The sequence below is a fragment of the Limanda limanda genome, chromosome 7 (genome assembly GCF_963576545.1).
Source record: "Limanda limanda chromosome 7, fLimLim1.1, whole genome shotgun sequence".
In the NCBI taxonomy this organism is placed as follows: Eukaryota; Metazoa; Chordata; class Actinopteri; order Pleuronectiformes; family Pleuronectidae; genus Limanda; species Limanda limanda.
Window position 1 is genome coordinate 22,698,869 of NC_083642.1, and position 22,185 is coordinate 22,721,053.

General features: G+C 42.3%; 1 protein-coding gene across 2 annotated transcripts in view; it reads left to right on the forward strand.

Annotated features, from left to right (window-relative positions):
* The window catches only part of ptpn11b (protein tyrosine phosphatase non-receptor type 11b), a 39,991-nt gene extending 18,244 nt beyond the window's left edge, over window positions 1-21,747 (forward strand). Inside the window, exons 3-16 of one of the 2 annotated variants that reach the window (XM_061074381.1) lie at window positions 2,118-2,312; window positions 5,793-5,985; window positions 6,226-6,345; window positions 6,544-6,657; window positions 7,401-7,497; window positions 11,094-11,173; window positions 11,540-11,695; window positions 13,554-13,685; window positions 14,914-15,068; window positions 16,638-16,705; window positions 16,807-16,958; window positions 17,796-17,896; window positions 18,741-18,866; window positions 20,336-21,747. In XM_061074381.1, the coding sequence (XP_060930364.1) occupies window positions 2,118-2,312; window positions 5,793-5,985; window positions 6,226-6,345; window positions 6,544-6,657; window positions 7,401-7,497; window positions 11,094-11,173; window positions 11,540-11,695; window positions 13,554-13,685; window positions 14,914-15,068; window positions 16,638-16,705; window positions 16,807-16,958; window positions 17,796-17,896; window positions 18,741-18,828 (1,651 nt within the window). In that variant the 3' untranslated portion in view covers window positions 18,829-18,866; window positions 20,336-21,747. The remainder of the gene's footprint in view (window positions 1-2,117; window positions 2,313-5,792; window positions 5,986-6,225; window positions 6,346-6,543; window positions 6,658-7,400; window positions 7,498-11,093; window positions 11,174-11,539; window positions 11,696-13,553; window positions 13,686-14,913; window positions 15,069-16,637; window positions 16,706-16,806; window positions 16,959-17,795; window positions 17,897-18,740; window positions 18,867-20,335) is intronic. The other variant, XM_061074383.1, reaches the window with a different exon arrangement.
* The last annotated feature ends 438 nt before the right edge of the window (window positions 21,748-22,185 follow it).

Consider the following 22,185-nt stretch of genomic DNA (forward strand, 5'->3'; position numbering starts at 1 on the left):
AGTTATTTAATCTAAAGTTTGTACTATTTGCCTTTGGATAATAACAGAAAAATTAGCTGGGTTTATGTGATTATCGTGTGGAACAAAACAGTAAAGCTGAGATTAATCTAGTTTGTCCAAAGAATTGTCTTATTCCAGACGTGCCGTTTTCTGGCCGATCGTCATTTTTTTGCATCTGAAACTAGATGGGCACTCATACATCTGCCTTTAGAGATGAACACAACAGACAGGCATGAAAACATAACCTCCATGGCAGAGGTAGCAGCCATATAGGATGTTGGTGAGAATGTAAATTCACTAATTTGAAAATGCAGAATTTTTTTCAGTAAAGAGGAACAACCTTGGACTTCACTGTTAAATGTTTTAAATCTTTCAAACCTCCTACATGGATCAAAATGACTGCCCTTTGTGGATATTAATATTTTCATTTAACATAATGTACACAAAAATATGTCATTCATTTTAGCAGAGATTGGCAGATGTATGCAAAAGACAAAAAGAGCAGTAAAGTGTAGTTATGATTCTAACTGTTTATGGCAAAACACATAGATGAAAAAAGACATTACATCAAGTAATCTGTCATCTGAACAAACATTACTGAGCCAGAGCTGAGCAAATGCTGAACTTGCCTCCCTGTATTTTTACAAGTATTCATCTATAAAGGTTATCTATGTCTGAGAGACGGAGAGGGAGGAAGTGACTGAAAGTTTAATGCTGTTAAACTCTGAGATGAAAGAGGTTTCTGGTCTGAGAGATGAAAATGGGCCTTTAACACGGTCGTAGACCTGTGGCACCTTGCCAACAGCTGCTAATAGAGCCATAAAGCAATTACTAGGAAACACTGAGAGGGAGAGAGATGGATTATTGGACAGATGAATGCAAGGATGGAGCAGAGGATTTACGGTATTTTGAGTAAGAGGATGGGAAAAAGCAAGAAAAAATAGGAATGTGCGTTTTTTGAGAACAAAAAGAAAAGTGATGCAGGGAAATAGGGTTTGTGCCATTTGATATGACCATTAGCTGATAATCAGTTTGAGGAAGAGAGGATACTGTGGTATCTCATCCTGGAGACCAGATTGGACTGATGCCTGGCTAACTCCCCTTTGCTCCCTGACGCAGTTATGTGCTGGTGTGTCATCCTTGTTAATATGTTTACAGGATGTTTGTTTGTCTCCGCTCAGGAAACATGTTTAACGCAGTTCTTTGAGATGGAAAATGGAAAGTAGATTTACATAGCAGGAGTACAGAAGCATTCGTCTTTTTCTTCACTTCCTTCCAGGCAAATCCTATAGAATTCTATATACATGTGTGATTTTTGTGCACCTATTCAAACCAGCCGAAGGACTTTGAATATGTAAAGTGGTAACAAATGTTTTTCTGGCTTATCGGTCTTTGAGCTTGGCAGCTGCGTGAATCTTTTTTCCCTCCTGCTCTGCTTCCTCTGAATACATTAGAAGTGAAAACGACTGTGTATTGAGAAGATTTGTGTTGTTTTCTGCTGAGAAGTGGAAGTGAAAAAATATTCTGTGCGCGATAAAGTGGATCTGTTATTGTTATTTTTTTTTTTTTAATCACTGCGTCTCTGTAGCTTTTTCTCACATTTTATTTTCCTGCAATAGCTTGTGGCTTATTTTATCATTTCAATTCTGGCACAGATGGAAAAGGTCGAATTCATTTCATTCAATTTACATGTTATACGCTTATTACTCTGTCAGCCTCATAAGAAAAGCCTAGCTATCGCAGATACAAAACTAGGTAGATTAATGTGAGAAAATAACAGAAAACAAATGAAAGATGTCACCCAAATTGCCGATTCTTTAACATATGAGATCGTGTTTTAAAATGGGAGCATTGGGTTTGATAAACTGGACCTTTTTACACTGTAATTTATGTGCATTTGTACTCTGGGAGAGAGTGTGGGCGACAAAGTGTGCACGATCTTGATTTTTTGTGAGCATATACTGTGGGTGTGTGTGTCTGGAGGGAACGGGCAAACAAGATAAATACAAACGGAAAAAGCGTTGAGTGCCTCTTTGGAGTGAGTCCACCTCTGTTTACAGGCATGGAAACAAACTGGTGACTTGATTCCCGCTGTGTTTTATTTTCCCCCTCCACAGGCGTAACGATGAGGTGACCCACATTAAGATCCAGAACTCAGGCGACTACTACGACCTGTATGGAGGGGAGAAGTTTGCCACACTGGCCGAGCTGATCCAATATTACACAGAACAACAGGATCTGCTGCGCGAGAGGAACGGCCATGTCATCGAGCTCAAGTACCCACTCAACTGCAAGGACCCCACCTCTGAGAGGTGCCGACACTAACGCCCCCACACATGCAAATATGCTCACATTTGCGTACACAGAAACACAATGTGGATAAATCCAGGCAGATAGAAATGAAACCTATTAAAATACAGATAAACTTGTTGATGAAGTGTTTTCTCTGACCATAGGCAATTATTATAGGCTATTTTTATACCCACATCTTTAGTGTCGGACTCAAGAGCTTTGAAAAGCCATGAGAAGCAGCCAAACCCCCTGATACATGTTATGAGGCCAGCTCTCACTGCAGTTACAGATTCTGTTTCAGCCTGAATGCAGTTGTGAGGTGTTTTCACCCTACAGTTATTAAAACTTTCCAAAATACTGAATACTTGTGATTTAAATGCAAATTTTGATTTAAGGCCCTTTTTCAATATTATGCATTAGGTTTTTGCATAATTAGGATGCAATTCCATACTGAAACTACAGAGACAGTTTTGTGATCAGTGAAGAGTTGCAATTAACATCTTACATCTTATCATACGAACAAGTGAGTGGCGTCATTTCTGTGCCATCACCAGTGCAGAAAGATGAGGCTCACAGGTGAACTGGTATTTCTTGAACAGTTCATAGGTCTATACTAGAGATGTTCCAATACAGATTCCAATACCAGGTTTTTTTGTATATCGGCCGATAGCGAGTACCGTTCCGATACTAGTGCATTTAAAAAAGTATATAAGATATTTTGCTACTTACCTGTAAGGAAGTTGTGATCGCTATCAATGTGGGCTTGGCCCAGGTTAAACCCTTTGAAAAACAAATATATATATAGAATGAATAAGATATAACTTCTTACATCATCCCGTTTGGAAGTCTTGCATACAGTACACATCGCCATTCAATTTTGTGGCAGTCCAGTGTAACATTTGGTGCCATTTTAGCCAACTCTGGCTATTGCTACTTTACCAAAGATCACTTCTTCTTCACCACAACAATATTTACCAGTGCTTTTGCAGCGTAACTGCTGTTTAAGTGTGCGATGATGAAGGAGTGATTCCCGGAAAGAAAATTGCAGTTTTAATATACTTCAAAAACGGGTATCAGATTGGTACGTTGGTTTGAGTACTCCTCCGTGCCCGGCCCTGCATTGTCAACAGTATCGAATGCAATTTCCAATGCTGATATCTAAACATCTCTAGTCTACACTGAAGGCATCTCCTTAACTAGAGTGACTCTTTACATCAGTGGTCACCGCGATCTACCGGTACATCTCAACAGTTTTCATTGTCGCTGTGAGTCCGCTACTGGCGGCAGAGCTGCTGGTTTATCTACTATATTTCCTTCATACAAGTCAGATTATGTACTAAACTAAACACCAGGACTCTACGGTATGAAAAAGAGCATCTTCTGGTCTGTTGATAACAATCAAAGCCCTGTTAGAACAAATGCATTGATTCAGAAAATGTAATGCTGGAGTGCTTTTACTTTGAAACAGGTTTGGGAAGTGTTGTTAATACGTTTGTGACATAGACAGATAAACATTGTGTTTCACAGCAGAATTAACAGAAACAATTATCTTTCACCTGAGTTTTAATGTTTATCTGTTGAATTTATGTCACAAATAAATTGTTGCAACACTTTCTGTAAGCGTTTTAAAATAAAATAGAGCACTGGTATTTATTTGAGTAGACATGACGATTATTAAATTACAGGAAATAGTCATATTTATGGCCATATTCAAGGTAAAGCCTCTATTTAAAATCCTTGTGCAGCAGTTGCAGCAACTCTGCTAAACCTATTGTTGAACTGAGAAGCTAAATATTGTGCATTGAACAGATGCTGTAAATATGAATTGATGTTAATGTGAATATTGCTCATTGAATAGATAAAGTTCCATCACTGCCTTTCTTTGTGTATATTTATGTTTGTACATTCAGCTTTTAACAGAAATTACAAAAATAGTAAGTGATTTTTTTGGAAGATATGATGGTAGATCTCCGCTTATGCTTAGAAAAAAGGTTGTTGACGACTGCTTAGCATCCTTCTGAATTTTAAATTTGCAACTATGGTTATGATTTTGAGTTTTTTAAAGACTGAGTACTCAGAGTGCACACTGTCAAGACACTATACAACGTGAACACATTTCTAAAATGACATAGTCGCTAAGTAGAGCTTACATGCCAATGTATTTTATATAATTAAAAATCCGTTATTAATTTTCGTTAAAAAAAAATACATAATTGATATCTATTTAAACAGCAGAATTTTGTGACATTTTGAATCAGTGTGATGGTATTGTCACAATATAATTCCACTTAAAACCTAACTTACACAAATTACATATGTGTGCTTAGGTATACTTCATGTAGAGAGGACGCATTCTGTGCACACACACACCCACACTATAAACTTAGATGCACTTCACATCCAAATGCATAAATAGTGGCATATTCCCACATTCATCTTCAAAAAAACAAAGTGGGTGGTGCTGCCGTTGTTTATGCTCACTAGCAGCTACAGGAAAACATCAAACATTCTTGTATACACAGGCTGGACGCAGATAAACACGTCATCACACCTACACACCTGATTTGAAATGTGAGGTTATTACAGCGCGTGTATAAGCCTGGAGTCCATGCACGTTCTCACTCACACACGTACAGGAAGCATTTTGAACATTTAAAAAAAGCTATAACGGCTGCGGAGCGAGTTGTATACATTCAATTTTTCTACACCTTTGCACATCGCAGTGGGTTTATACCAGTTTCTGTTTAGGTCTATGAACTTGTGATCTATAGCTGTGGTTTAAGTGGTTTTTCCATTCTACATGCATCTGTTATCAGAGCCTCCTACACGCTCTAGCACACCACACAGGTAGAAAAAAAACAACCAGACTTGCAGTTTTTCATCAGCAACTGAGTGAGGATGCATCGATGTAAGAGATTATTTTATTCTTATGAGTATGCGTCTTCTCACACAGTGCACATATAGATAGACGCTATGTTAACCCATAACCTACCAATATAAAATTTGTTTTCCCTTGAGGCAGGAAGCATAATGCTTATCCTCCCACTCATTTGGTCAAGTTTCTGCCTCAGCTCTCCTCTCACTTGTCCTGGTAATTCATCTACCTTGAAACCACATCCAGCCAGAGGCTAAGCGTATTGATCTCCACATGAGTTGGAGAAGCAGCTGCTGAAAGCATCCAGTCTGTAATAATGAACGCTGATATTCACTCTGTTTTTGAACACGTCTTGCCAGCTGTATGTTTATATTTTATGTCTCTAATGTACGGAAGCTTCACGTTAATAGTCACAGCCAGTTTATATGATTTGAACACAGTTAAAGCAATGGGACATTTAAGCAAATTTTTTTAATTTGTAAACAGAAATGTCTTCTCTGTTTTGTTTATACCTGCACATATTTCTGTGCAAAGCTCGTATTGATATGTCAGTCCGGCTCTAGTTCCCCTTTTGTTTCTCTATTATAGTCTGTTTCTCACAGTCTGTTCTTTGACTCGTCTGCAGGTGGTACCACGGACACCTGTCTGGGCGAGATGCAGAGAAACTGCTCTCAGACAAAGGCAAGGCCGGCAGTTTCCTGGTCCGGGAGAGCCAGAGTAAACCGGGTGACTTCGTCCTCTCGGTTCTCACCAATGAGGAGAAACATGAAAACGTGGATCGCAAGACCAAGGTCACACATGTTATGATACGCTACCAGGTGAGGTAACACAGTCAGAACCCCTGACATATACAGACACTTGCCTTTATTAAGAGTTTTGTTGAAATGGATTAAGACACACCACAGGGTTATAGTTGACATTACACCACCTCAGCATACTGTTGGTCATTTAAGTCATGCGAGTCACTGTACATTTCAGTAAACAGTGATGTGTTTTAAAACTAAAACATAGAGTGGATGTACCCTAATAAGGCCTTAACGGTTGATGTCTGTCTCCAGCAGGACGGTAAATACGACGTGGGCGGAGGTGAGAGGTTTGACACATTGGCTGATCTGGTGGATCACTACAAGAAAAACCCCATGGTGGAGAAAAGTGGCATTGTAGTGCACCTCAAACAGGTATGAGTCAAAACTGGTGAATCTTTTTCAAAAAGTATTATGAAGGCATGGATGTTTTGCAATATGCTGGTTTAATTCAAATCACACGCAAATGTTATTCTGCTGTTCTTGTTGTTGTGCTTTTTTTAATTAGAGGAATAAATTAGTTTTTTTTTGTGTTGATAAATTTAATTTCCTGTTCCAACATGACAACAACAGCCATTTAATGCCACGAGGATAAACGCAGCCAACATTGAGAACCGGGTACGGGAGCTCAACAAAGTAGCAGACAACTCTGAGAAGCCCAAACAAGGATTCTGGGAAGAATTTGAGGTATGTATCCTCAAAACTGTCAACAACAATATTATTGCTATCACTCATCATTTAAAACCAATATGGGGATATTGATATTTCAGCTTATAGTGTTGGTCAACCTTTTTCAACACCTTTATCAAATGAGATTTCATTTAAGAGCTGGATGATTTGATTCCTTTGTGTTCTTTCTGTTTTTGTCATTTTTGTGCAACTGTTACAAATCACAAATGTTATAAATGTGAATATTTTCCATTTTTGAGTGCATATTAAGCAATGAATTATTAATAGGCTTTTACTGAACCAATACAAGTATTTTACAGTTTGTTTGTCAATAAGATCATATTAACTGTTCATTGTCTGGTTGTTGAATTTATACAAAAAAATTTACATTTGTTGCTTGTATGTTTTTATCTCATAGATTATTTGGAAGTCAGGAAAACAGTGCAAACATATTAATGAGTCTATCTGGCTTCATATGTATGACATACAATTGGTTCTAGTTATCACAGCTAATAGAAAAGATCAGATATGCATACAAAAATGTGTGTATTTTAGTGTTTTTGTTTCTGAAAAGAAAATTATTCTACTGAAGTGTTGACCCCAAATACTGACAAATGCAGTTTTTAGACTCAGCGTTGACGCATAATGACCTCACCAGTAGCAGTCACATTACAGGGGATGTTCTTTATAGTTTCCAACCTCTTTGGAAAATGTGTCATTTTTCTTTACGCTCTCCTTTCTCTTTCTTCATCAACCCTCAGGTACTTCAGCAGCAGGAGTGCAAACTGCTGTATCCCCGGAAAGACGGCCAGAAGCCAGAAAACAAGAGTAAAAACAGATACAAGAATATCCTCCCCTGTGAGTCAAGCAGCGACCTGCCATTTCCTGTCTCTCCAGCTTCCTGTGGAAACAGTGACACAAATATACGACAGACCATAAAGAGGCCTCCGCTAAGTGTCAAGATTTGGTTTTGATAATATTCAAAGCCAAGGTGACGGTTCCTCTCCTGGAACCGTCACCTTATCGTGGTGGAGAGGTTTGCGTGTCCCTGTGAACCTGAGGGCTGTGTTGTCTGGAGCCTTGTGCTCCTGGTAGGGTCTCTCATGGCAGAGTGGTCTCAGGTGAGGGGCCAGACTAAGAATGGTTCAAAAACCCTCAATGAATATCGTTACAAGAGGAGATGGGACCCAGCCCGGAGGAAGCCCGGGGCCCCCGTCTGGAGCTAGGCCCAGACGGAGGGCTCGATGGCGAGCGCCTGGTGGCCGGGTTTGCCACGGAGCCCGGTCGGGCACAGCCCGAACAAACTACGTGGCACCCCCCCTCTCTTCATCTCATGGGCCCACCACCTGTGGGAAGACCCGTTGGGGTCGGGTGCGCAGCCACATGGGTGGCAGCGAAGGTCAGGGGTCTCGACGGACCAGACCCGGGCGGCAGAAGCTGGCTCTGGGGACGTGGAACGTCACCTCGCTGTGGGGAAAGGAGCCGGAGCTTGTGAGGGAGGTGGAGCGCTACCAGTTAGATCTGGTGGGGCTTACCTCCACGCACAGTCTCGGCTCTGGTACCGTACTTCTGGATAAGGGTTGGACTCTATTCTTCTCCGGAGTTGCCAAGGGCGTGAGGCGCCGGGCGGGTGTGGGGATACTCATAAATCCCCGGCTGAGCGCCGCGGTGTTGGAGTTTACCCCGGTAGACGAGAGGGTCGCCTCCCTGCGCCTAAGGGTTGTAGGGGGGAAAACTCTGACTGTTGTTTGTGCGTATGCACCAAACAGCAGCTCAGAGTACTCGGCCTTCTTGGAGACCCTGAATGGAGTCCTGCATGGGGCTCCAGTAGGGGACTCCGTAGTTCTGCTGGTTGACTTCAACGCCCACGTGGGCAACGATGGAGATACCTGGAGAGGCGTGGTGGGGAGGAACGGCCTCCCTGATCTGAACCCGAGCGGCCGTTTGTTATTGGACTTCTGTGCTAGTCATGGATTATCCATAACAAACACCATGTTCGAACATAAGGGTGCTCATAAGTGTACCTGGTACCAGAGTACCCTAGGCCGAAGATCAATGATCGATTTTGTGATCGTGTCATCTGATCTGAGGCCGCATGTTTTGGACACTCGGGTAAAGAGAGGGGCGGAACTGTCAACCGACCACCATCTGGTTGTGAGTTGGATCAGGGAATGGGGGAAATTTCCGGATAGACCTGGTAAGCCCAAACGAGTAGTGCGGGTGAACTGGGAACGTCTGGAGGAGGCCCCCGTCCTAGGTATCTTCAACTCACACCTCCGGCGGAGTTTTTCTGGCATTCCTGTGGAGGTAGGGGACATTGAGCCGGAGTGGGCGGTGTTCAAAGCCTCCATTGCTGAAGCTGCGGCGGCTAGCTGTGGCCTCAGGGTCTTAGGTTCCTCAAGGGGCGGTAACCCTCGGACACCGTGGTGGACACCGGTGGTCAGGGAAGCCATCCGATTGAAGAAGGAGGCCTTCCGGGATATGATATCCTGGAGGACTCCTGACTCGGTTGCAGGGTACCGACAGGCCCGAAGGGCTGCAGCTGCTGCCGTGTCGGAGGCTAAGCAGCGGGTGTGGGAGAAGTTCGGAGAGGTCATGGAGAAGGACTTTCGGTCGGCACCAAAGTGTTTCTGGAAGACTATCCGGCACCTCAGGTGGGGGAAACGGGGAACCATCCAAGCTGTGTACAGTAAGGATGGGACTCTGTTGACCTCAACTGAGGAGGTCGTCGGACGTTGGAAGGAACACTTTGAGGAACTCCTGAATCCGAATAACACGCCCTCTATGTTGGAGGCAGAGCTCGAGGTTGATGGTGTTTCGTCGTCAATTTCCCTGGAGAGGGTAACTGAGGTAGTCAAACATCTCCGCAGTGGCAAAGCCCCAGGGATTGATGAGATCCAGCCAGAAATGCTAAAGGCTCTGGGTGTTGAGGGGCTGTCATGGTTGACACGCCTATTCAACATCGCGTGGGAGTCGGGTACAGTGCCAAAGGAGTGGCAAACCGGGGTGGTGGTTCCCCTGTTCAAAAAGGGGGACCAGAGAGTGTGTACCAATTATCGGGGTATCACACTTCTCAGCCTCCCTGGTAAAGTCTACTCCAAGGTGCTGGAAAGGAGGGTTCGGCCGATCGTCGAACCTCAGATTGAAGAGGAACAATGCGGTTTTCGCCCTGGACGTGGAACTACGGACCAGCTCTTCACTCTCGCAAGGATCCTGGAGGGGGCCTGGGAGTATGCCCATCCGGTCCACTTGTGTTTTGTGGATCTGGAGAAGGCGTATGACCGGGTCCCCCGGGAGAAACTGTGGGAGGTGCTGCGGGAGTATGGGGTAAGGGGGTCTCTCCTCAGGGCCATCCAATCCCTGTACTCCCAAAGCGAGAGCTGTGTTCGGGTCCTCGGCAGCCAGTCAGTTTCGTTCTCAGTGGGTGCTGGTCTCCGCCAGGGCTGCGCCTTGTCACCAATCCTGTTTGTGATATACATGGACAGGATATCGAGGCGTAGTCGTGGTGGGGAGGGGTTGCAGTTCGGTGGTCTGAGGATCTCGTCACTGCTTTTTGCGGATGATGTGGTCCTCATTGGATCATCGGCTTGTGACCTTCAGCACTCACTGGATCGGCTGGCGGCCGAGTGTGAAGCGGCTGGGATGAGGATCAGCACCGCTAAATCTGAGGCCATGACTCTTAGCAGGAAACCGATGGATTGCTTACTCCGGGTAGGAAATGAGTCCTTAGCCCAAGTGAAGGAGTTCAAGTACCTCGGGGTCTTGTTCGCGAGTGAGGGTACTATGGAGCGTGAGATTGGCCGGAGAATCGGAGCAGCGGGGGCGGTATTGCGTTCGCTTTACCGCACCGTTGTAACGAAAAGAGAGCTGAGCCGCAGGGCAAAGCTCTCGATCTACCGGTCGATCTTCGTTCCTATCCTCACCTATGGTCATGAGGGCTGGGTGATGACCGAAAGGACGAGATCGCGGGTACAAGCGGCCGAGATGAGTTTTCTCAGAAGGGTGGCTGGCATCTCCCTTAGAGATAGGGTGAGAAGCTCAGTCATCCGTGAGGGACTCGGATTAGAGCCGCTGCTCCTTTACTTAGAAAGGAGTCAGCTGAGGTGGTTCGGGCATCTGGTAAGGATGCCCACTGGGCGCCTCCCTTGGGAGGTGTTTCAGGCACGTCCAGTGGTGAGGAGACCTCGGGGAAGACCCAGGACTAGGTGGAGAGATTATATCTCAACATTGGCCTGGGAACGCCTCGGGATCCCCCCGTCAGAGCTGGTCAATGTGGCCCGGGAAAGGGAAGTCTGGGGCCCCCTGCTTGAGCTGCTCCCCCCGCGACCCGACCCCGGATAAGCGGATGAAGATGAGATGAGAGAGAATATTCAAAGCCTATCATTTGACATTAGACTTGAAAAAGGTGAACATTTTGTTGTGCAGTTGTGACGGTTTGACTTGGTTTTTTTCAGTCGACACAACTCGTGTTGAACTCAGGGAAATGGATCCAGATATTCCTGGGTCAGATTACATCAATGCCAACTACATCAGAGTGAGTCTTTTCAGAATCATGCAATCCTTGTATCAACCCCTATGCTCTATTGATAACATTAATACACAGCATTCAGCAAACACTCAATATAAGTGGAATAAAAGGGGTGCTTCATCTTTAAAAATAATTTAGTTCAGAATCAATTGAAAACTTCAAATCTATCAGTCAACGTAGATAATGTCTCAAAAAGAAACTTCCTTTGTTAGTAGCAGCACGTACTTTAGCTTATTTTTGTTTTAATTGTGAAATATTTTTTATATTTCTGTATATTTTACTTTATCATCATTGCATTTTCTGTGAGAATAGGATTCTAAGGTGTCAGAGTAAAACTACTACATTAAGTGTATAACTTTATGCGCTGTACAGAGTCTGCATGAAGAGGGACGCCACATGGACGACTGCAAAGTCTTCATCGCCACCCAGGGCTGCCTCCAAAACACAGTCAATGACTTTTGGAAGATGGTGTATCAGGAGAATACACACGTCATCGTCATGACCACAAAGGAGGTAGAGCGAGGGAGGGTGAGTGTTTTGCTTAAAAATAGAGCAAATAGTCAGTAAGATGGTGGAGATAAATGGTGTGAAATGTGTCTGTCTTATATATTGTTAAACTAGGAAGCTAATTCATAAAGTAGATTCGTTTTTCTTACGTTGTTTCAATAATCCACTGCTTTGAGCTGATTGATATTGATTATTTGTAATGATGGAGATCTGTGATCCGTGGGGGGTGTTTTGTCAATGTCAATGTAAATTGTATCTATATAGCACATTTAAAACAACTTGGTTGACCAAAGTGCTTTACAGGTGGAGTGGTACGACCAAAGGACATTTAAAACGTAAATCATTAAAGTTCAAGTAATACAAATAAAATACAATTATTAATGTAAAATTAAAATATATAAAAATAGTAATAAAAATAATAAAAAAAAATAAAATAAAATACAAATAATAAAACAAAATAAAATATAATAAATGCGATAAGAAAAATAAAATCAGCTACTCAACTGAAAGCCCATGAGAAAAGGTGCGTTTTAAAAAGTGATTTAAATAGTGTTGAAGACGGGGCAGATCTAATGTGAAGTGGTAGGTTGTTCCACAGGTTTTGGGCGGCCACTGCGAATGCATGATCTCCTCATGTTATTAGTTTTGTCTGAGGTTTGTCGAGGAGCAGTTGAGTGGCTGATCGCAGTTCCCTTACTAGAGTGTGCATAATAAGAATTTCTGATAAATAAGACGGTGCCAGTCTGTTAAGAGATTTAAAAGTTAAAAGTAAGATTTAAAAAACTATCCTGTGACAGACAGGAAGCCAGTGTAGGAGGTGCAGCAGGGATGTACTATGGTCTCTCTTTTTTGTCCTAGTCAGCAGGAGAGCAGCAGCATTTTGGACTAGCTGCAGGCGTTTAATGGATGCTTTGTCTAAGCCTATATACAGGGAATTACAGTAATCCAGACGGGAGGTTATGAGCGCATGTATAATTGTCTCTAGGTCCTTTTGTGGTAGGTTGGCCTTTACCTTTGCAATTTGTCGCAGTTGAAAAAGCTACCTCTGACTATACTGAAGAGATTTGTTTATCAAAATTAAAAGCCCTGTCAAAAATAACACCAAGACTCTTTACAGTGGGGCGAGCATAAGAAGCCAACGGCCCAAGATTGTCCACATTTTGCAGTTCAGATTGTCCAAAAACGATAACCTCAGTTTTATTGTTGTTTAATATGAGGAGGTTTGAATCCATCCATGATTTTACGTAATTTAAGCACTCAAGGAGTGGCTGCAGTGATGTCTTAGTTTTGTGGTTCAGGGGCAAGTATATTTGAATGTCGTCAGCAAAGCAGTGAAAGGAGATATGATGTTTTTCATAGATTGATGCTAGGGGCAGCATATATAGAGAGAAAAGGACAGGGCCTAGAAAGTTTTGTAATCGGACACTTAAGATTTCATTTTTGAGAGCGGGATTGAAATAACCCGAATCTTAAACATAACATGTTATAAATCACCACCTTTAACAAGTGAAAGAACATAACAGGGCTGATAAAATCAGCTGTGTTGACACTGGTACATCACGGATTTAGCCCATTTCTCTTGGTTAACTGTGATGCCATCAACCATTTTGTTCTTCATTTTCAGATGAAAGAGTGCACTTGATAGTATTGTCTGATTCCAACAGAGATGGGTGGATATGCCTAGTAGGGATGATGGTGTGTGTGTGTGGGGTGTGTGGGGGAGGGGAGAGAGAGAGAGCGAGACGGCTGACAAGGATAGTATGACAGTTAAGCTGATTGGAAAGCTGCTTGAGATGAGCTGATTCTTTAGATTGTCTAATGCCTGTCACCCTCCCTCTGCTCTCTCTCTATCTCTCTCCCACTACTTCCTCTGTTTCAGAACAAATGTGTGCGCTACTGGCCGGACCTCCACGGCAGCAAGGAGTTTGGGAAGGTGCTAGTGAGGAACATGGATGAGCAGTCAGCGCAAGACTACATCCTGAGGAAGCTGGAGGTGACCCGACTGGACCGGGTAGGAAGAACTGTGTTCTCAGTCAGAGCTGACCCACTGACCTGGGGTCAGATTATCACCTCACCTCACTCACTCATGCGCACACACACACACACACACACACACTCACACACTCAATCATCTAGCACGTGCTTGAGCTTACAGGAGGTTTGACTCCATGGCCCTGAAGAATACAAGAAGCAGATTTAGAAATAGTAGAAAGTAAAAGCTCACCCAAGCTTTTACAAATCCTTATAGAGGTTTTCTTACACTGAAGCTTTAGATAATAAAAAACTTGATTTAGTGCTGTTAATTTATACCTGAAAATTTTAGTTAAATAATAGTAAATAAAAGGCTTTTTATTTTTTTTTAGCACAGATTTTTTTTTAGCACTGATCAGAGCAGTGATCCTTACTTTGCTTGAACGGGGAGAAATTTAAAATGGTGTGGAACTTGAGGATGCCCAGTCTTGTTGTAGTGAGTGTGGAGATGTAATATCCTGTATATATCTATTAAAAATCCTGTATTCTACTCAAAACTACAATGGTGGAGCTCAGTCTACTAAGCCTGTCTGAGAACAACCTGGCAAAATGTCTCCACAGACTGCCCCCAAGTGATGCTTCAGTCAAGCCGTAATGTTTGTGTGTTGGAGAAACACAGTTGAGCTGAAGTTAATCCACCATCACTTATTCTCTGAGATATTGTAGTTAATCAAGGTTACTGTCAAGCAGGAGACTGAAGCAGACAGAGAATTCTACCCAAGCTCCTTTCCACTGACTGTTTATAGTAACGGCTCCCGGCTGCTTTAATCCTCCTTTCTGATCCTAATCATTAATTCCCGAGTCCACTGTAAGAAATGAGGAAACAATCCGCACTTTGCACAAAAGCATATTCCTGCATTCAGGGACACTGATTAGTGCTGGTGTATCTGCAGTGTGGCAGACTACCAGAGATTATTCCTCCGCAGTTAACATAGTTCAAGTGCGCACATAGACGTTTTTTACCTACATGAATTGCCTGAATCAAACTGCTGAGGTATCACATTAGCTTTTCTAGACTTCACAGTGTAGCTCTGTGTGGAATGAGACTTGTAGATGTTGTGTTGTCTTACAGTGAGGTTCTGTGTTTTGATGAACACTGAGGAGACAGAATGGAGACAAAAGAGATAGACAACAATGATACTGTAAGTGTGTAATGAAAAATTGGACCACCTCTTCAAATAATTTTGTGTGTTGTGTCTTCATTATAGAAGGAGCCTCTGAGGTACATCTGGCACTATCAGTATCTGAGCTGGCCCGACCACGGAGTTCCCAACGAGCCTGGCGGTGTGCTCTGGTTCCTGGAGGAGGCCAACCGCACTCAGAGCACCATTCCAGACACTGGACCCATAGTTGTCCACTGCAGGTACAACCAGGAGGGACAGGAGGACACTTTTTATATTATGTTGCTTGGAAGAGACAGTGGTGGAGCCTTAACGTAAATACTGCTCAGTCAGGTTGAGAGAATAAGTGAGATGATCTACTAACACATTCCATCTTGTGTGCACTCCTTTGAACACTCAAGCACACGCATAGGGATGATAGCTTTAAAAACATGAGGGCAGCTTTATTATATTACATAAAACAAGTCCTGGAGAGGACATTCACAACATTAGACAATAAAGTAGCTTTAGGCGAAGCTCTGTAGGTTGCAATTGGCTTCTTGATGTTCATAGCAGAATGAGAGGAAAAAGAAGAGATCAAAAGCAAGGGACTTAATAAAATATAATACAACTTACTAAACATCTATCTACATAAAGAGAAGAAAACAAGGGAACAAGAAAACTAACTATTCTAAGACCCACACAAAACACAAGGTGGCACTCTCCTCTTAACTAATGTGTTAAACAGAAATTGAACCTGCGTGTATTTTAAGGAGGATTACCATTCACCTGGTCATTTCCCTCACAACTGATAGAATTATCCAGTTTCACTTATCAAGTTAAAACACACATTGTACACATGTCCTTTGATTGGTGCAAGATATTATAAGATTATTTTACACAGACATTTAACTGGCTGGAATTGACATGAATCTATGAAATTTACATTTTATTAAATGTGCTTTGAATTGATCAGTGATATTCACTTTAATTAAGTTTCAAAAGTGTGTCTTTTTTACAGCAACAGAATTAGCAAAGATTTTCTCTCATCACATAAAGCTGGTCCTCTGTAGTACAAACACACTGGCTCTTAATTATTACTCTTAATCCTTGTGTTGCCACTTGAACTGAAACGTTTTGAAAGAGGACAGTTTGTTGTTGCTCTGTTATGGTCTGAACGTTCACCTTGTCTTGACAGAAAAGAACAGAGTTATCATTACTGATTTGGTTTAAAAATATTGTCAATATTTCTGAATCATTTTCATGTCAGATGTCACACAGATTTAGTTCATCATGAATGAATTCCTGCTGGATTAACAGATGTCTAAATATTTAGATGTTTTGCTGTCAGAAAGCATTCACTGGTGTGTTTCACGTTCACAGCAGACATGTTTGGTTACTAATTTAACAGATTTGCCCATTAGATATGAATAGAAAAGCCCAGTCTCGCTCCATGTCTCTCACAATACCCAGCCACCAAAACATGATGTTCAAACGTGATGACAGAGTGACAGAAACATCTGACTCTTTCACTGATCAGTGGGCTGTTGATAAATGAATGTTGTTATTGCTGGGAGAATAACTTTGAGTTCTCAGAGTGATCTAACGGCATTTTTATATTTGACGCAACGACAAGCTTCTTTATTTCTGGTTCCAACTTACAATTCACCGACGTAAACTTTCCTTGCATCGACATGTAGGTTTTGCGAAAACCCTTCTGCTCTTGATCCTAATGAAACGTGTTGATAAAAATATTTAAAAAATTGCCTTAATATAATTTTTTAGGGTTTTGATTACACATGGTTTGACTTTCCACTCTGTTGTTCCCGCAGTGCAGGCATCGGCAGGACAGGCACCATTATCGTCGTTGACATTCTCATCGATATTATTAACCGCCAAGGTACGACTCTTAGATATACAAAAGCGACACAATTGACTTTTTATTTTACTTTGAAAGTTTGGGCTCATTCCTGTATGTGTGTTTCTGTGTTGGTGTTCTAGGTCTAGATTGTGACATCGATATCCCTAAGACCATCCAGAGGGTACGGCAGCAGAGGTCGGGCATGGTGCAGACCGAGGCCCAGTACAAGTTCATCTACATGGCTGTGCAGCAGTACATAGAGACGGCTCAGAAGAGACTGGAGGAGGAGCAGGTACTCCACTGCATTTTAAATAAAAGATCTATGGTGACTTTAGATTGAGGCCAAAACACTTTTATGGCACAGTTATGAAGGCTTTAAAACATTTACGTGTTGATCTCAGAGTGTGAAGGCCGGCAGCATTTGTTATGTCATGACAGCTAGAGCAGTGAAGCAAACAACTATCTCCAAAGGGCTGTTCCACTAAATGTGGAACTGTTCAAAGTTTCATTCAGGTCTTGGACTCGTGACAGCTGGTGAGGTCTTTGCAAAGGATCTTGTCCTTTATTAAACTGAGGCTGCATCCACACGACCACGTTCTAGTTCTAGTTTTAAAATGCATCATTGCTGCTATGTTTACTCCTGCCACCCACACAACTAGAGTGCCTAAAAGAGAAAAGTTTGGAAACGCTGCAGGCCCAGTTTTAGTTTGAAAACTAAACTAAGACGGGCAAAAAAATGATTTTTGGAAATAATGATGCAGTCGTCTACATCGGCTTCATTAATAGGTCGTATCAATCATGACCTGACTACCAGCAGTGTTAACATGATGGAAACACAAATTACCAGTTACAGATCCATTCATCTTACTTTTCACAATTGTGTTTTCTCGTTTGTGATATTTTCTGTAACTGAGCAGCCAACTTCAGAGTAGACAACCTACTTCCTGTATACATTGATACACACATTTGCAGCATACGCGAATGGTCACGTGATAAAAATGTTCAGGTGGGTTAGTATGGACAGGTATTATTACTGATACAGAGTTGCAACGCTCATGTGGACAGTTATAGTGTGTAACATGGGTTGTAGCCTGAATCTGACTCATTCACTCATGTTGACGCTTTGCAGAGAAATAAGTTGAAGGAGAGGGAATATTCCAATATCAAATATCCCCAGATGACCAACTCAAGATCCAAACCCAGCGTGGCATCCTCACGCTCGTCTTCTGTGTAAGTATAACTCCTACCGTACAGTGGGGAAGGGTAAGCAGCCAATGGTTTGATTGATAAACAGGATCACAGAACAATATTAGAGAATCAATGAAAAAGGGAATCTGAAAAGTACTGAAAAGTCAAATGATGTTTTTAAATCAAGAGAGGCCTCAAAATGTATTGATTACAAAGGTCTTTTTTTAAATAATTCATGGCCATAAATGTTTCTTAATTCAGAGGCTGCATAGTTCAGAAGGACGCAGTCAACCAATAAAACTGCTTCCTTTGTGGGCCACGTGGACCACGAAAGCCGAACTGATATAAGACCGTTTTTGGAAGAAAGCTTTCTATTATCAACATCACCAGCTCGTTCCGCCTTTATTGCTGTTGCTGAGCAACAGAGCTGAAGTTGGACTTGGCGAGCAAGTTTTAATGCCCCTTGATTTTAATGTAACAATCGGTTGGGTGGAAGTGTGATACTCAGGCATTGGAAGTGTCGTCGCTTGCCGGCGCCATTACATCTTTGAAAAACAATTCGTCACTGAAGTCCAATTAATCCAGAGATAGGTTGGAAAGGATCCGCTCCTTGGAGCCTCGTTTCTCGAGGAGCCTTCGAAATGGGACAATCTAGTCACGGCACTGTGACGCAATTGGTCTTCAAACGCACCCTCCAAAGAATGCAGCCTCTGAATTTAGACACGGCTCATATCTTCCTTTTTGGTTTTCCACCATACTTTCCCCATGAAACTGGAATTAAATTTAACTTCATGTGAGATTAAGGAGTTTTAAATTCAACCGGTGAAACTGAAGACACATAAAGTTGTTCATTTGTTTTCTCTGTGAATATCTTCTCTTGTTGTAGGATGACAAATGATGATTCGTCGAGTGTGTACGAGAACATAAACTTTAAAAGCCCTCAGACGTCTTTTAGCAGTAACACCAGGAGGTAATACTGTCGGAACGTCCACATTTCTCTTACTTCCTCTTTGTAAGTATTCATTCATTTCATTTACTATGTTAGAATATCAGTTTGGGCTTTGACAGAACACATCCAGGCACTGTTGTTGAAAACTATCAGCTGGTTTGGGTATTTTTCCACTGCAAATATGAACAACTTAGTCAGAGCATCGTTTTACCTGGTTTGTATTTTTTAAAGGTAGTAGGATTTGGTAAAAGTGTTGCTGATACAACATGTTGGATTCCATCAGGTGTTCTATTGCTTTTGTTGGAATAATATCAGCCAATATTTGATCTAAAATAAAGGCTTGTGTTAAATGTATGACAGAAACTGAAATCCAGACTAAAATCTAAAATCATCGTGCTGTTAAAACTTCTCCATCTTTTGAAGACAGCTCAGTGTCGTCTAGTGAATCAAATGAATTTTCCTCATGTAAGTAGATGAGTAATATTCTCCTACTTTCAAGGTTTGAATTATAGGGGGGCTGGAAGCCTCCTTCTTAAGCTTCCTTAAGAAAAGAAAACCTGAAGCAACAAAAGATTCAATTTATGTTCCATTTATAATCAACCTCAGTTCTCCCAGTCTCATTCATTTCTAGCTCACGGTGATAAATAGAACAGACAAGGAATCCAGCAGCGTTAAAGTGAGTGAATCATGGCTCTGGTTTGGGGTCATCAGCAGAAGACACAATGGAAAAGATTTAATTATCAGCGAATGTATTTTAAACTGCATGTTATTCGTTATCCCCTTTCAGTTTGTCTGGAGTTGAGATGAATCTAAACAGATATTTTGTAAGATATTTTAAAATGGCAAATATTAATTTCTTAGTTGTTCTGTTTGTTTTTATTTGTCCACACACATGACAGCCGAAGTCAGAGGCCCGGTACATTTGTGTTGTCTTTCCCACTCTTGTGAATCCGATAGCTCAGATATCCCATCAGGGAATTCCTGTAAATTTGGTATAAATTGGTCAAAGGTAAATTTTCAAGGTCAAAACATGTTCTGGCTCTTGTGAAAGTTCAATTGGACTCGAGGATGAACTGATTAGAATGTGTCTTTATTAAATATATCTAACAAGTATTAACCATAGACTGTAAAGAAAGATGGACGACATGACTGCTCCCCAACAAGTGAAGCCAAAGTGTCCCTTTCGCCACCTGGTGGCTGGTTGCAGTATAGGTCATAACCCCTTCTCCCCCATGTTAACTGATGGATCATGGATCAAATCATTTGTTTGTTCAAATCATAATTGTTCCAGTAAGTTGGGGTTTAATTAGTTATTCGAAGATAAGGGTGAAATGTCATGATTGACAGGCTGAGTGTGTGTATCCACGTGACCTCACCACCAAGCCTCCTCTCCCCATCACTACTGAACAGTAATGTACAAGATGGCGGCGTTCTGATCTTGGATATTAAGGATAGCTAGTGGGATGAAGTGGAGAAGTAATGTCCAACTTTATTGACAGTCTAGTCAACTTGTCTGTGTCTGTTTGCTTCAGTTTCAGCTGAGGTGTCGCTTCATTAGCGCCTGAAAATCCCTCGAACGGAGGAGGGAGCGTGGTGCTCTGAATACACCGCACAACTGTGGACCCTGCCTGGGCTGAAGGGGGCGCTCTCCGGCTGCCGTCCTGCTGACTCTCTCTGTCTAGAGTAAAACCTTGACCTCCGCAGAGAGGAGGACTCTATAGCATAGTGCCTGCGCTCAGGGCCGCTCTGTCCTCCTTCGTCTCTCTCCTCTTTCGCTCCAGCCTCCAAAGCTCTCCCTCTCCTAACCAGCAGAAGTGCCTTGACACAGGACGTGTCTGTATCTCTTCTCCCCAAAACCTGCTGTCACATCTGCACTGTAACTGTTTTCCAAACCCTGGAAACCCAACATGACATTAAGAAACAACCAGTTTTTCCTCAGGAAGACGGATATTGAACATGAAGTTTGCCCTTGAGATGAACAGAGCTGTACGAGATCCACGAAGAGGTCAAAGCTGAGCAGTTTGTCCACTTGTTCACAGAAACCACTCTGTTCTCTGTCTCTGTCTCTCTCTCTCTCTCTCTCTCTCTCTCTCTCTCTCTCTCTCTCTCTCTCTCTCTCTCTCTCTCTCTCTCCCTGTCTTTTCTGGTTGTTGTTTGAACTCGAAGCTAAGACTGTTTTCGCTGCCACTCCAGCTCTGGTGGTTATTAAGGTGGCCGCTGAGTGATAGCGAGGGCAATTACACAACACAGGATTCTGAAGCACATGAAGGGCGAGCAAACTCCTTCTTATAAGATAAAAATAATTTCTCATTTTAATTTGCGGTGTAAAAGTGGAGACTATTTTATTTTTAATTTTTGGGGGGATTTGCCAGAGTGTTTTGAAAGAAACTTCCTGCGCTGTTGCAAATAAGTAAATTTAGTCATTTAGTGGAGTACTGTCGTGACCTCCAGTGGTCGGCTTCTTTTCATTACTTCGTGATGCCGTTGGTATCATGGCTGTGTAACATATGAGATGTTTATTTTTTAAATATAATTATATTTATAAAAGAGCTTAATGGTGGAAGAGATCATATTTAAGCACACTTGTCTAAGCAGCAGCCGGAAGCTCTAATTTACACTTTAATCATGATAGTTTTTTGAAGTCCACCTTGGACAGGAAACGGGGTTGAGTGGATTCCTGAACGGGTTGTTGGAGGTGAGCTCGGCCGACCGCTGCTTCATTGTCTGGCCGTTCAATCAGCAGGTCTGATGCAGTTCAACATCTGTCGGGGGAGATCGTCACGAGGAGATAAGGCAAAGGGGCCGATTACAGCGGGCCAGATGGCCATCTGCCCGAGATTGAAGAATAGATTTGTCTCCAAAAAGTAATTTAGAAGACGGCCGTAATCCAAGCTTGATGATAGCCGAGCGACGTCACTGATGTGATAAGGAAGACGGGGGGGGGGGGGGGCGTTGCAGAGCACTCAGCCCCCTGTGCTGTCTGGCAGATTGTCTGCTTTATTTAGCCTCCAGGATCAGCACCAAAATATCCCAGTGAAGTAGTCACGCTGGCGTACATCTGGCCCAGCGCGTTTAAAATCGAATGACTTAATGGTCTGCAGGAAAAAAACAATTGGTAATAATGATGAAGTGTTCAGTCTCATGAAAAGAAACTAGGAGTGAGTGACAACTGTTGGTGGTGCAGCCATTCCTCTTCCTCCATCAGCTCACCTGCTCAAGAACACACATCATGAATTATTATTATTATTATTATTATTAGTTTCTATAGCTGTGGCTCATGACTGATCAGTGCTTGGTTGAATAAGTCTGTAATTTGACTCAACCTTGTGCAGTTCATCGTTCATCATATCATTGGAACAGATTCCTTTTATTAAGCTTCTGC